The sequence below is a fragment of the Petromyzon marinus genome, chromosome 8, assembly GCF_048934315.1.
Source record: "Petromyzon marinus isolate PM22_M1 ecotype Great Lakes invasive population chromosome 8, UKy_Petmar_22M1.pri1.0, whole genome shotgun sequence".
Lineage (NCBI taxonomy): Eukaryota > Metazoa > Chordata > Hyperoartia > Petromyzontiformes > Petromyzontidae > Petromyzon > Petromyzon marinus.
Window position 1 is genome coordinate 15427139 of NC_133674.1, and position 15057 is coordinate 15442195.

The following is a 15057-nucleotide window of genomic DNA, read 5'->3' on the forward strand; positions in this document are numbered from 1 at the left end:
GCTCTTCAAAGTTTTTTAGTCTTTGAGCTCTTTATTTTTTAAAAAATCTCAACGAGAATTTGCAAAGAATGTCACTTCTCAACAAATTGTTGCTGACCGTCAAGTGTTGCGAAATATCGTCAGATTAAGCGCTATGGTGATGCAGTCATACATTTAACAATTTGTAACAAAAAAAAGAAAGCCTTTGTTTCGCCTGCCATGGAGTATTTTTTTTTACATCAAATAACTTTTCCAGGAAGAGAAGGTTGAGAGTCTTATTTTTGTTGCCTGGGCTTGAGTGCCCCAAGGTCAGCGATTTTGCTTTGACAGCGGGAATGTGTAAAGTTCTCACATCTCACGACATCGTGGTTCAACGCTGTCCGTATCGTGTGTCTGCAAGGTAGCAACAATGTCAGGGTGTATTCGGTCCCATGTTAACAAAAAAAGGATACCATCTGCAGCTCCTTCAGCAAGGTCTTGCTCTTGAGGTCAGGAGGTCGGGTTCTCTGCAGAAACTTGAGAGCGACTTGGTTTCCCTGAACACCGCACGTGATTGTCATTATATTAACCTGCTATTCATCGGCGACGTAGGTCAGCTAATAACAGATTCTACAGATTGTGTCGGATTTCCCACTGAGTGCGTGCCCCCGTATGTAGAAAGTAGTAAAACATTTAGGTTATCAGTGACACTGCTTGTCTGTAACGGATAAAACTATCTTGTGACTTAAAGTAATTCAGCAGTGTTAGTGATAACAAAAAATATGTAGAGTTTAGTTATTTAAATTGAGTATACATTTGAGGATAGGGTGGCACTTTTAACACCATGCAAATGTTTATTAGATGTAAATAAATTCTGATTACTGTATAAAGAATACAAAGTAACCCACTGGGTGTTGTAATGTGAATGCTGATGCCAGCTCGTTCAAACAATGACCATATTGTGAAACTCACGCTTACGCTTAAAGTATTTGTGGAGACCAGTTCATGCAATCAATGCTAAGATTACAGGAATGTGAGCAGGCATCGGGATGGGCAATACAAATACGTTCACTGAAATGCAGAACCGATCCTCGGCAGATATTATATTTCAATCATAATGAGGGGACGAAACAGAGCAAAGCCCAGTCTTAGGGGTGCCAGGGTGGCGAGATGTTAACTACCTTGCCTGGTGTACAGGAGGTCGGGGGTTCGATCCTGACCCTGATGCCTGTATATTTGGAGTTTGCATGTCTCTCTCCCCATGGTCGTGTGGATTTTCCTCTGGGACTTCCGGTTTTTCCCTCCACATTAAGAATCATGCATTTAGAGTATTTGGCTGATATACACGTCCACGTGATTAGCCACTTCGTTGCGCTATCATCATAAGTGGCCAGGTCGCTTACATTAAAAAAGCTATATAGCTCAGTGGGTCTTACCTGGTATATATATATAAAAAAAAACTTTAATAGTTTAGTTTGAATTGGCGATGCGGGACGACTTTGAGCTTCACTGGCCTGGTAGATGCCGAGAGGCGTGAACATCTTCTCCCTGCCGAGCACTCCATGGTGAGCATTGCTCTGGTTGCTTGAGAGTTGCTCTCCTGACTTGTAGCTTCCATTTTCCACCGGAGTTTGCAGTGAGCAGGATGCCGCATTCCCTTGCTGAAGCAGGACACGTGTGTGAAAGCCCGTGCAAAAGTGTAGCGCTCTCTTGCTATGCGCAAACATCTGAACGCTAATGTGTTACCTTTTGCACGCGGTCATGGCATGTGTTGGTGTAAAATCAAACTATTGATATACTGTGAAAATGGAATGATAATACTATATATATTCATCCAAATCACATTTTCCATCATTAAACCTCCTTTGCCAGTACCAAAATGTAATAATAGGGGTTTTCCCCTTTTTTCTGGCAACAAAACTGAAACCTTTTTGTTACAAGGATTCATGTCTGCATTTTTCATGTTTATAAACCACGGACAAATGACTAATCCTGTCGTATTATTACTATTTAACACTTTATTTTGAATTTGCATGCAATTGAATTTAGCACCCTGTCTACAGCTTATATGTTCCTCTTCGACGAATTAACCTTGGCAATAGTCTTTTGAGATGGCAGCACAAATATGACAGTGATTATTCGTTAAGTACCTTAGGCCAGTGCATAAACCGCTTCCTATTGGAACAGGAATCCAAGTAACATTTTCACTTAAGTTCTATGCAACTGACCACTGTTGTGTGCTTGGTGGGGTGACGCGGCCCAGAGGTAGCACGTTGGCCACTTGTTGCAGAGGTTCGCGGTTCGAATCAAGCTGCCGCCCTGGTTAATTTCGCAGGTGTCATTAATCGTAAAAATAAGCACCGTCTGCTTCACAGTGGACGTAACATCGTTCGTAAAAGTAGGCCGTCGGCATGCCGGCGTTGTGGTCCAACTTTGCCACATTCGAAAATTGACCCGCAAACTCCTCCTTTGGGATTACACGGATCAATCGTCGCCCCCCTCCCCCCACCTTTACTGGCAGTTTGCAGTCCAGAGGCTGTGTCACCTTGCGCCCACAGGGGCAGCTGACACTTGAAAACCCCTTTTAAATTCGTCGAGATGAGAAGTAAAGCGCTCTGAGATGCCCTGACGTATAGGGCGCTGTATCCAACGCAAATCATGACCATTAATACAACTAATAATAATAATACACCGTACCTTGCTTGTGCTGACCATGACGATCTCCTCGATGTTAATTTTCCACCACATGAAATCCTTGCCGCCTTGCAAGAGGTGTCTCTGCACTATGAGGTACAGTATGTAGACAACGGAGCCCACGATGACCACAGAGGAGATGGTGCCGACCAGCACTAGCGCCAAGTCTGGCTCGTCCAACGCAGGCAGGGAGGAAGGATCGTGAGGTCAACTAGAGTTAACAACGTTCAAAATCCAAGCAAAAAGGGGTTGTGTTTTTTTTTATTATTATTTTTGTCAGTCTATTGAGCCCAGTTTCATAGCTGAGTATGCTAACCACTGGGCCACTGCTCCATCGCAAAGACCACGATAAACAATGAACAATAACTAGATAAATTCCGATTTAAAGCTTTCGTGACTGCAAGGATTCATCTTCTTTGGTTCTTTCGGTAAAGTCACGTAGAATGAGAATAAAATAATAAATTGATCAAATAAAATAACACAATAATATTATTATTTTATAATAATATTATTATTGTGTTATTTTATTTCATCAATTTATTATTTTATTATCATTATTTTATAATAATATTATTATTGTGTTATTTTATTTCATCAATTTATTATTTTATTATCATTTTACGTGACTTTACCGAAAGAACCAAAGAAAATAACGAGATATTTACTGATAACAATGTAATTCATGGCATATGTAATAAAAACGCAGTATAATATCGCTGACTTGGGTAAAAAATGTGTTTTGTTGACTGGAGCTATGCTGTGGCAAAATTCTCTTCCAAGGTAGGGATTTAAACCAAAGTCCTTCGCATGTTAAATAAAACTGATTATTGTCTTATCCTCGATGTTCTTAGCTGCAGTGTCTTATTTCTAATTAACTTTAACACAACCCCACCTGCCAATCATCGCCCTCTAATCGATTCACGTCTCTGCCCACCCCCTGACCCCCCCCCCAAGCTGTTAGCCCCCCCTCACTTGTAATATGGTGGCGGCACCCATGGATGAGAGTGACATAAAATCGGTGACTTACTATACGGAATCTCCTGGCAGAGTTCTCCAAGGAAACCACATATCGGCATGTCATTCGGAGGCCCTCCCTCTGGCCATACCATCTTCTGGTATTCTGGGGTAAAGCTGAGCAACGGCAAGTTTTGGTTACACAGTACAGCAAAAAACACGTCTGGGGTACAAGAGTGTGACTTTGGCTCTCCTAAATTGGTCGGGCCATTTGCAGGCATTGTATATATTTGGAATGCATGCCAAATTCAAGTGTAATTTTTTTCCAATTAGGTAAAATCAACAGTGGGCTCTCCACTTGTGATTGATTCAAAAGCATAGGCCCCTCCGTCAGCTCAGATCATTCACAAACGTGAACAATGCGCCGACGTGATTTCTAAACACTTTAAACGGCAGTTCACACACACAAAAAAACTAATTCCAACATTTGCGAGTTGACCCTCGTGACAAATACTTTTTGAAAGGAGGCAAGCAAAACTTGAAAATATCGTACCTGATACTTCCCTGGAAGGTGTCGAACACCATTACGGGCAGGAACTGACTGCTGTTGCCCTTCTTCTGCAGGTTGAACACAGCGTAATCTAGGAAGCGCTCTCCGTTAACATCAATGTTTACCTGTCCCGACACACCTGAAGACAGAATTATGTGCAGTACTGTATTCAGTGTCCCGACGTGTAAATGACCCTTGGGTGCTGCTTTGTGTTGCCACCTGTCCTGCGTTTCCAAAGATGGCCCTCTCTTTGTGGCAGCTGTCCTGGGAAACATGTAAGTCTTCCCAGAAGAACAGACATCAAAGATTATGCTTCATTTCAGTTACACACAGTTCTCACTTCTCCGTCCTCCTCACATGGCATGTCCAAGCTTTTGTTCTACCTCGGAGGTGGTAACCCTAGTGCTGCTGCTGCTACTGCACATTCATTGGCAGTCGTGAGCCAGAAGTGAGAATTCCATGTTCTTATGGTGGGGGTTAGTCCACCAACTGCTACAGTTGAGCTGTCACTAAGTGGTGTTCACTGGGTGGTTCATAATGTTATGAACCCCAGTGAGATGATGAGGCTGGATCAAAACGGGCCCATAGGGGTTTGAATTCTTGACACTATGATTGGAAGCATTGCTGCTGCAACCCAAGCATATCAAGGAAAAAATACATATCTCTGAACATATTTATATAACGCTATATCTCCATACAAATTTCATTTTTCCGTCACAGAACGAGCAATTTGTTATCAAACATAGTCAACTGAGAGCCCATTCTGACTGAAAGGACCCAAGGACGTATGGTATTGATTAAGAGCTACGTACAATCGTTGACCTTTGACCTCGACAAAAATGTATCCCCCTGACAAAGAAAGGTGTCACCATTCTACTTGCAGCAAGGGGTGCGCTCCCTGGTGGACAAGGCATCAGATGGAACAAGTGACAGGATGGTGGAGTGCAACGCCTAACAAGGTTTCAGGTGCCTTTCGAGGTCCCTCTTGGTAGACAGTTTCATTCACAATTGTAGTAAAGAACAGATATCATCACGTCTTATAGATGTGCTGCTAATGGCTTCGGTGTGTATATACAGTATATATAGAAACCAGAATGTCATGGGAAGTAGAATTTGCAATCTTAATTACAGCCACAAGCAGTGTTGCCAACTCCGTTCAGATACATCTCGCCAAAAAGGAACCTCAAAAATCCACTAGATGTTGCTAGTTAGACCTTCTAAATTAATCGAAAATATCACGATACCATTTACCTACTATTAGACATAGTAAATAGATACAGGATCTTCAATATACACCTGCAATCGCTCGCAAATTTGCTTAATGCCCTCATCCCAGAAAGTTGCTAGATTCGTCATTAGGCCCTTTGCAAAAATTACATTGCCAGGGGAAGAGAAAAAATCCGCAAGATCTATCGAAAAGATCATTAAGTTGGCAACACTGGCCATGAGTGCATCATGTGCCTTCAGATGCGCTTTTGCGGCCTTCTGGAACGCTCCTTCCGATATTAAATTCAAAACTAATTTATTAAGAACTGCTTTTTGTGTTTAGTTTGTTGTCCTTCCCCCGCACCTCCGATTAGCGCGGGTGGCTACGTACGGCGCTCAAAAGAAATTCAGCATGCATACATACATACATTACGGCGAGGCTAGTATGGGAGGTCACACGAAGCTCACCATAGAACTTGACCTTGGTGGAGCCCTTGATGGTCCTGACAATCGCCCGCCCGTCGCGGGGGTTGCCGCCATGCCTCAGCAGCTCGCGCACGGCCATGGCGTACAGGATGGCTGCGTCGTGCAGGTACGCAGCGTAAGGGCTCACCTGCGGTGGTAGCAGCAGCAGCAGCAGCAACAGCAGCAGCAGCGTCGTCGTCCGCGTTAGACGCGCACCTCAAAGGAAACGGCAACGTCTTTTTTATTACCCTTGGACTACACCCATTTCAAATCTTTAAAACAGCCGGCCTCAGCAGCTTTTTCCCCCTTTTTTCTCCTGATGACGATTGCTTGTGTTGGCGATAGAAACGTCGTGGTATTTTTTTTAAATTCACTTTATTTTTATTATTTTATTCTTCTATCTACGTGACTTTACCGAAAGACCCAAAGAATATGAATTACTGCAGTCACGAAAGCTTTAAGTCAAGGGTCTTGTTAAGGCTCGAGGAAAAGTGGAGTGTCGTTGCAGTGCCCGTCTGTATTAGAATCAGAATAATAATATGTACTGGAGGAATCCGATGAGCTATGAAGTTCATTTTCACAGATGTCCAGTAGTGGTGAAAATTCCACATTCTTATGGTGTTGCCAGAGTCAAATCAGATACCGATTCATCTATCAATGGTCACACTATGGTAAATTGGAAGCAATTATAGTGTGCACTCAACAGTTATGTTTTGGAGGTGTATTTTTCAAAAACATTATTTTTGTGAACACCCATCATACATTATGTTTCCTTGAGTTTTCCGGGGACAATTTTATGCAAATTATTACAATTTAAAATGACGAATTATATAAAACGAATTATACAATTCACCATATAAATCAGGGACACAATATAACATTAAAATGTACAAACTTAAACATGTAATTAGGATTAAAAACGATGCCCAACATCAGGTGGCCAGCTGGCTCAGAAGTCAGTTCCCTGTCACCTCCATTGATGGCACCTCCAATTAGTAAGGTTGGCTACATACGGTGCGAAAGACGTTCAGCACACTGAGATCCTGGGTTCAAATATGAGCAGCCATCCATATTTAAACTGGATTCTCAAGTCTACTGAATTGATGGGTGTCAGCTGGTCACTAATGGCTGCACCAAGAAATATCAAAATATAATATTCACTCAATCTATAGCTAAATTGTACCTTGGAATGTTAAAAGTATTTGATTCATTGTCACGTAACAAACACCAATCTCATAGCACAGTGTGTGTGTAAGTGTGCTTGAAGGGTTTTCAGATGTTCTATAACAATCTGTTACACAACTGTTCTTGGATACATGGGGTTGCGCTGCTGTGCGATTTCTGATTGGATTCTCTACGTCATAACATGACATTTGTGCTGCACAGGAAAACAACTCGGAAAAAGTAAAGACATATAAAAAAGACCTCATTGATAAATGCATTGGAAGTCAATTAATTTTAAGACATCTACAGAGGGTAAATTTCCCTAAAGGCTACATAGAATGTATCAGAGGGTCCGAGTGTCAAGGTGCAGTCAATTACATCATGGCCATCATTACAACATTGCCTGATTGCCTAATTCAATAGAGATACATAATACGTTGGTAGACAATGCGTGCCCTTTTCACGCAACAAATTCATTCACTCCTCATCCTTCTTCACAATGTCCCCACAACCTTCCCCATCCCTTCTCCCAACACTTCAGCCCCGTAGGTGAAGGCAGACCTCATTCACTCCTCATCCTTCTCCACAGTGTCCCCACAACCCTCCCCATCCCTTCTCCCAACACTTTAGCCCCGTGGGTACAGGCAGACCTCCTTGTCGCTCGACAGGTTGCTGTAAAAGGGCGGGCCGAGGAGACGGCGCCGCACTTCCTGCAGGAAGAGCTCGTAGTCGGATGAGCCGTACGCCTTGATCGTGAAGAGCATCACGGGCTCCAGCGCCTGCAGAGTCTGTGTGTCCAGCCGCTCGGCTGCCACCGACTTCCAGAAGCTATCCTGCAAGGGGTGTTTGGGAGGGGGGGGGATATGGGGGGGGGGGGTATGGCATTGGTTTGTAGTCATGGATTAAAGCCACTGCGGTGGTACAGAGGGGCCTGCGGTGGGCAACGCGGTGGCGAGATTATAACTACCTCGCCTGGTATACAGGCGGTCGTGGGTTCGATCCAGTGCCGGACTATCCTAGTAGCAAAAGTAGCTACACGTGCTACGGGCCCCGCACTTTCGAGGGCCCCGCGCTAAATGCTTTCAAGCTATCAATTCCGGTTCAGTGATTCTGCACTAGCTCTATTACTATAGTACTATACTGCCCTAAACTTCTATGAACAACTGGGTTTTTAAGGTTAGCGATTTGTCGTATTATCTGGCTGTATAGCAAATTAAAAAATAAAATTACTTTGCTATGCAAGTAAAAAAATTGTATTTTTATATTTATGTTTTGTTTATTTAGGGCCCCTTTTTAACATATGCTGCTACAGGCCCCGCTTCATCCGGCACTGGTTCGATTCCAACCCTGACGACTGCTGTATATTTGTAGTTAGCAGTGTCTCTCTCCGTGGTCGCGTGGATTTTCCCCTCCACATTTAGAATGAACGTGCGTTAAGAGTATTTGGCTGCAAATAAATGTCCACATGGTAAGGCACTTTTGTTGATCAATCATTTGTGGCCAGGTTGCTTCTGACAAAGAGCTATTTAGACCTCAGTAGACCTTACCTGGTGGAATAAATAAGGTTTATAGTTTTATAGATTGCGCGTAACGAATTGTTTCAAATTAACGTTGAACTCGCGGGTCAGGGTAATGAAAGTGGATGCAAATGCTCGCGTTTGTGAACGGCCTAATTGGGCTCCGGCACGCCACAGCGAACCTGTGTGTCCGGATCACTCACCGCTGACTTTAATTAAACGATTTTACATCGATGGGAGACAGACGTTGGCAACATTTCATTCGGCGAGCGAACTCGCACTTCGCGAGTGGCGTTCCCACTTCATTCGTCGTCGTTGTTTTTAATCTGGAAATCTGGAAGACGTAAATAAAGGGGGGCGCGTAAACGTCGCCTCGAACATCGCGGCACTTTCGCTCGCAACAACCTTGAGTCCGCGTCCGACAACCGGGGTCCTACGTTTACGACGCAGCTGATGTAACGTGAGCCCGTGAGCAGGCGGTCCGCCAAGGTTGGCAGGGGAGACCGGGATTGAACAAACGTTCGAAGAGAGTACACGCAGCAGGCAACTGGCTAAAAAGGCAATGCGCCAGGAACAACATGTTTCAGAAACGCTTACGTGAGCAGGCTTGATTAAAGCCCCAGCAAAATATTGCTCCGAAATGTGGGTCCACCGCTCTGGCGCGCACAATGATTGAGCTGCCATTATGAAGAGTGTGACCTTTTGACGTGCGCTCGCTAGACATTCCTGCGTTTTGGTGGAAGTTTAACTCGATTAAGGCACAGATGTAGCCCGGAGTGTAAATTTCACTGGCCGGCCCATGGGTGACTCCCCACGGCAGATGTGAAGATAGACGTGGTTTTTTGTGTGTGTGTGCTGGCATCGTGACAGGCTTCGTTGAGCCGAGGCTACCAAGAAGCAGACTCCCACCGACAGCTGTAGCTTTCTGATAGGCGGATGAAAACGCAAAATACTCAACAAAAAGCACTGCCTTAATGAGGTCAATATATATTCTTGGGTCTTTCGGTAAAGCCACGTAGATAGATCAAATAATAAAAATACGAAATGATTTTTTATAAAAATAAGAATTTTTTTATTGTTTTTTTATTATTTGTTCTTTCCACGTGGCTTTACCGAAAGACCCAAGAATATGAATTCCTGCAGTCACGAAAGCTTTACATCAAGGTAAATATATCTCAAAGGTGACGTGTCAGGCATTGGCCAAGATGATATCTTCCCTATGAAGAAGGGCCATTATCATGATACGTGTCGGCCTCTCTGGCAGTATAATTGACGAGTGCATTGAGTTGCTTTTCGTACTTGTTTTGAGAGGTAAATGGATGAGACCACTACTTGAGTGTTGTTTTTAAGTGTTGTGATTACTTAGTATGTACGGGGAAGGGGGGGTTATAAATGTGTTTGTAACCATATTGAAGGCAGTTGGTGATTGATCGTTACATTGTAATGCAGCATACATTTGCTGAGCACCATTACTGAGGGTGCCAAGTGTATTTGCATCCCTCATACAGAGAATGACTACAGTCATGCTTTAGTAAAATTCTCTAAAGTATTTTAATACCCCTTTTTTAACCAGGAATTATGACATGTTTTGCTAATTTCATTCGTGGATGTTTGGCTTCGTGTGGGAGAAAATAGCGCAAACACTTCAAAGCGCCACACAGATTCAAGAATCCACGCTGTAATACCATCCCCTGACCATCTCACAGCCAAAGCCAACCATACCTGGTTTTTCTCAGACAGTCCCCCATGCCTAGCTGCTAAGTTATGATGATGTTTGGCACATTAAGGGCGATTTGGTTATTATGAAAACAAAGTGCACAGCATTGTCACATATGTACCGAACCGATGTAAGCTGCTCTCAAGTGTCCACTCACCTCAAATTGCTGCACAACCAGGAAGATGAACTTTCCCGTGGCAAGTCCCAGAGACTGGGCCTCCAGAAGGACCTCTCGAGCCTCTTCCGATCCGCATATCAGGATCACAACTGCAATGCGTGAAATAGCAGGCCTCCCAATCAGCCACGTGGGCAACTGGGATTTAAAATACTCTCCTGGTTCAACTGCCCAGTAGGAATTGTTTTAATGCTGCAGAGTGTTGGTGTCACATGTGACTCATTGACATGCGTAAAGCGCTTCTGAATTTTAAATATGAGTGCATCACGTCAATTCAATTTGTCGGCCCGGGTATTGTGTGTTTTTTTTTCTCCTAAACCTGAAATGCACTTTCATCTGATGGTCACGCTGAGCTCTAGGTTTACCACTTGTCCTAGTTTTTCCAGTTTTTATTCACCACTCAAGACGTTCTTGTGAGGTATTCTACTTGCCATGATACATTCTGTTTATTTTTGTTCATCTCAAATATTGGCAACGTTACTAAGCCCAGCAAGCTGAGTTCGAATTCCGGCTACGGCTAACGTGAGTTGGTGAGTGATCTCTGAAGCTTCCTGGGCCATCCACCTTCACCAGCCCCTCACTGACCAGCACAATGAAGCATGGTCAACCAACCCTCAAGACCGACACAGCACTGGGAGACTAAAGATTACTTTGTCTTCAAATTATTCGTTTTTTTTAATCAGTCGACATGATTGCTAAAACCTGCACATGGTCGAAATTAGTAAGAGATTGATAATTATAATTAAAATTGAGTGGGTGAGGAAACGCAGGAAATGAGACATTGACTCCATTATTACTTTAACGAATGCATGCAATTTTGTGAATTATATCAATCGTCATTAGATTACAATTACTGTACTCTATATTTGGTTGCAAATTACAAAACTATTATAAAGATTAATATATATAGATATTTAATGTGGGTTTTATTAATGTACATTTAAAATGATCTACTATCGTTTTTCTGACATGTTTCTGCTTCTCATTTTGCCAATACCAATCAGAGTATTCATTTAACCCACAAAGACGTTCAGTTCGTTCTACTGGAAAAAAAAACACACACACACAAGTGACCGGTGACGCACTCTCTTACTCACTCCTGGCTTTTGTGGAAATATCCAGCAGGTTCTGTCGGTGAAGGACTTTGTCGGACGTGTCGTACTTGATGCGCGCCGTGATGGTGACGGAGCGAGCCAACTCCCGCTCCACGCTCGCCCACAGCTCGTCGATGTTGGCCCACGTGCTGTTCTGAGCCGTGCCGCCCAGCATCGCGGCACGCGTCCACCCAAAGTGGCGCATGGTGGCCTCCAGCATCTGGCCCATGCGCTGCAGCGGTGACATGATGCGGACGTACGTGTCGTACACGGCGGAGCTGTCCATGCGCTGGGTGTGGCCCACGAAGCCCAGCATGGGCACGTTCCACTGAGCGGCCAGGAGGCCAGTCACCTGAAGGAGACCATGCGCAGAGCGATGGTGTGAACATAAAAATTGCAGCAGTTCATCCAAAGAAAGCTAAGCGCCCTGTTATGCTCCCAGTCGCACCTTGAGATCAGTGAATGATGACCTATTGGTAAATCCTCAAAATAAAAATAAAAAATCAGGAGGGGCGAGGACCTTTCGTTGGTTATGCTCTCTGCCTTTGGAACTCTGTATCAAGTCACAGCAATAATGTTGGCACAGTTTAAATAATGATTTAAAGTTACATTTTAAAAAATTGCATTAGCTTATCCTCAACCTGGATTAATTGGCCAAGGGTTCTTATGACAGAGTTTTATTTTAAGAACCCTGAGATGCCTTACATGAAGAGTGCTGTATAAAATCATAATTTATTAAATTTATAACCTATCCAATAAAAATACACAAATGTGAATTATGCTAAATAGTTATTTATGCAAAATTGTGTAGAAATTATATAAAATAGTTTTTTTTATGTTTTAATAGATGATTCTGCCTTGGGAAAGTGGTCAGTCATCAACATCGTCAGCCATAATCGATCCACTGTTGGATGAAGGCCTTATATCTGAAGAATTAAAGCTTTTAGAATTTGATTAAAATTTAGCCAATTACATTGGTATTCTATGTTTTTTTCGGTAAAGTCCCGTAGATAGAAAAAATAATAACAATATAATAATAATAAAGTTCCTGATGACGACCGCTTGTGTTGCGATCGAAACGTCGTGATATTTTTTTAAATTATTCACTTTATTTTCATTTTTATTTTAATTATTTGATTGTTATTATTTTTTCTATCTACCTGACTTTACCGAAAGAACCATAGAATATGAATTCCTGAAGTCATGAAAGTTCTAAGTAAAAAAATTACATTGGTACCGAGGTGGAGAAATTGTACATTTTGTATTGAGGGGAGGAACGCGAGAGTTTTTAGCCATCAGAGACATGGATACAATGAATATATTTTCAAACTGGAGTCTCGGATGTGGAAGTGGAGGTGCCCAAATGGTGAAATTAGAAAGGAGACTTGAATCTCAAGGACAAATCCCAGATCATGAAAAAAGGAATCTGTCCTTGAGAAATTTAACACAGGAAGCAATCGCAGGGGAATTACATTTTAATAATAGCCAAAGAGAGAGAGCAAAGATAATTATTGGCAAAGTACAGATAGTTAGGATGAAAAATCTAGGTCAGGAGGTGGGCAATTTTAGACTAACTAAAAGCAACAACTTCAAATGCCTCGAGGAGGAAAATTATTAAATGGATGTCACCACTTTAAATAATGAAATAACGAGCATCGTCATGGATATTTCATTTAAAGTTGGGGGAGAGGTAAAACAAAATCAGAAAACGAATTATCTGAAATCACAAATACACGTTGAGGAAGAAGAGAGAGATATATAGAAAAAGATGCAGATGCTAAACACTCAGAACATTAAATTTAGATTTAAAGCTTTCGTGACTGCAAGGATTCATCTTCTTTGGTTCTTTCGGTAAAGTCACGTAGAATGAGAATAAAATAATAAATTGATAAAATAAAATAACACATTCTACGTGACTTTACCGAAAGAACCAAAGAAGACTCAGAACATTGTAAAATTTATAGGAAAATAATGAGATGATAAATCAGAGAACACAGCACTGCTCGCATTCATTCAAAACATCATAGTTAGCAATGTGAGCATGAAAACTTAATGGTTTGCAATCCACAAATTATATCACTTAGGAGGAAAACATGTCACCAAATGTATCATAAGCAGTTTAAGCACTCATGGCGATAACAATCTAAGAAATGATTATGCTACCTGTCATGCTTGCACATGTGCAGTTGTACTCTACTGATGCAAACCGCGTTAACTCTCTTGTTCTGGTAATTCACCTGTAAATGCAATTTCTATTCACTCCGTTAGATTTGTCTGCGATACTCAGATTGTTCTTTCTGAACATCAAATTGCACTTCCTTTATAATATTCTGTTTGCTCCATTTCAGTATTCGAGTAAAGTACATATGGAGTTTTTTTTTTATTATTATTAAAAACGTATCGAGTAGATGCAATCCAACCCTTGTAGGCAAGAGTTGATGGAACCCCAGACGGATTTGAGAAACCCATACAGTGTACCCACTGAGCTGCAAGGCAGCCAGGAAATATCAAATAAGTAAGTGGTTTTGTGAACCCTTGTTTTAATTTTTCAGTGTTATCCCCTCGTAATTTTTCGTATATTAAACCCCAGTACTCTAGGTTTCTTCCATATGCAAAACTCTGCTATTTTAAAATAAAATTGGCCAATCCTCCCAGTACGGAATCTTAAGAAAGTGAATTTTGAGAAGCAGGCTTTCCTGGTTAAATAATTGCAGGTGCGCTTTTGCGGCCACCTGGAACGCTCTTCCTTCCGATAATTATAACTAATAGGAAGCCACTGGCGCTAAACACTTTTGAATCTAGATTAAAAACTCATTTCTTTACAACTGCTTTTGTGTGTTTATTTTTTTTTCTTGTCCTTCCCCGCACCTCCGGTTAGCAAGACTGGCTACGTACGGTGCGAAATAATTTTTAACACGCACACAAATGGCATTCCTCAACCATGTTACTCCCGCTTTCTCTCGGTCAGTTGCACAGCGGGCAGTACGATGGCATGAGTATGGGGACACGAATGAAAAAGCTCACCTCGGACGCCTCGGCACACACCGGTCCCAGGAGTGCGATGATGCCCTTTTCTCGCACCTGCGTCACAAAGGAGTCGAGGGACACCTTGGCGTCGCACGCGCAGTCGGCGTACGTGAATGCGAACGTGTGGTTGGGCATGAAGGTGGGGTTCGAGTTGAGGGAATCGAACGCGATCTGCAAGGCTGCCCCGAGTCGCATCACGCTGAATGGGTTCGAGAGAGCCTGGGGGGCCTGCAGACCAATTAGAAAGCGCTCGGCCACGGTGCCCAGCGCACCCATCAGGATCAGCGTCAGGATCCTCGCTAGTGTCGCCATTGTTAGCGGTGAGCCTGTGCTGCCAAACCTCTTGAACAGAAGAAGTCTTTTAGCGCCTTGTGATGTCCTTGCGCGATCTCTCACAAGCTAGCCTAGCACACAAAATGCCATTTAACCAGTTGCAATTAGTCGTGTCTTAACAGGTTAACGGCAGCGATCTTGTCGGCGTTTTCTCTCCGCACGTCTGGAGCATTTGCGGCAATGAGGGCCAAAAATCTGTTTTT

General features: G+C 42.8%; 1 protein-coding gene across 1 annotated transcript in view; it reads right to left on the bottom strand.

Annotated features, from left to right (window-relative positions):
- Window positions 1-14833, bottom strand: part of LOC116940275 (guanylate cyclase 2G-like) — a 35582-nt gene extending 20749 nt beyond the window's left edge. The window contains exons 1-10 of the mRNA XM_032949852.2: window positions 14519-14833; window positions 11498-11912; window positions 10383-10492; window positions 7642-7824; window positions 5831-5975; window positions 4160-4295; window positions 3680-3783; window positions 2656-2819; window positions 1473-1619; window positions 432-515 (exon numbers count right to left, since the gene is read on the bottom strand). Coding sequence (XP_032805743.2) covers window positions 432-515; window positions 1473-1619; window positions 2656-2819; window positions 3680-3783; window positions 4160-4295; window positions 5831-5975; window positions 7642-7824; window positions 10383-10492; window positions 11498-11912; window positions 14519-14833 — 1803 coding nt within the window. The remainder of the gene's footprint in view (window positions 1-431; window positions 516-1472; window positions 1620-2655; window positions 2820-3679; window positions 3784-4159; window positions 4296-5830; window positions 5976-7641; window positions 7825-10382; window positions 10493-11497; window positions 11913-14518) is intronic.
- Window positions 14834-15057: the final 224 nt, after the last annotated feature.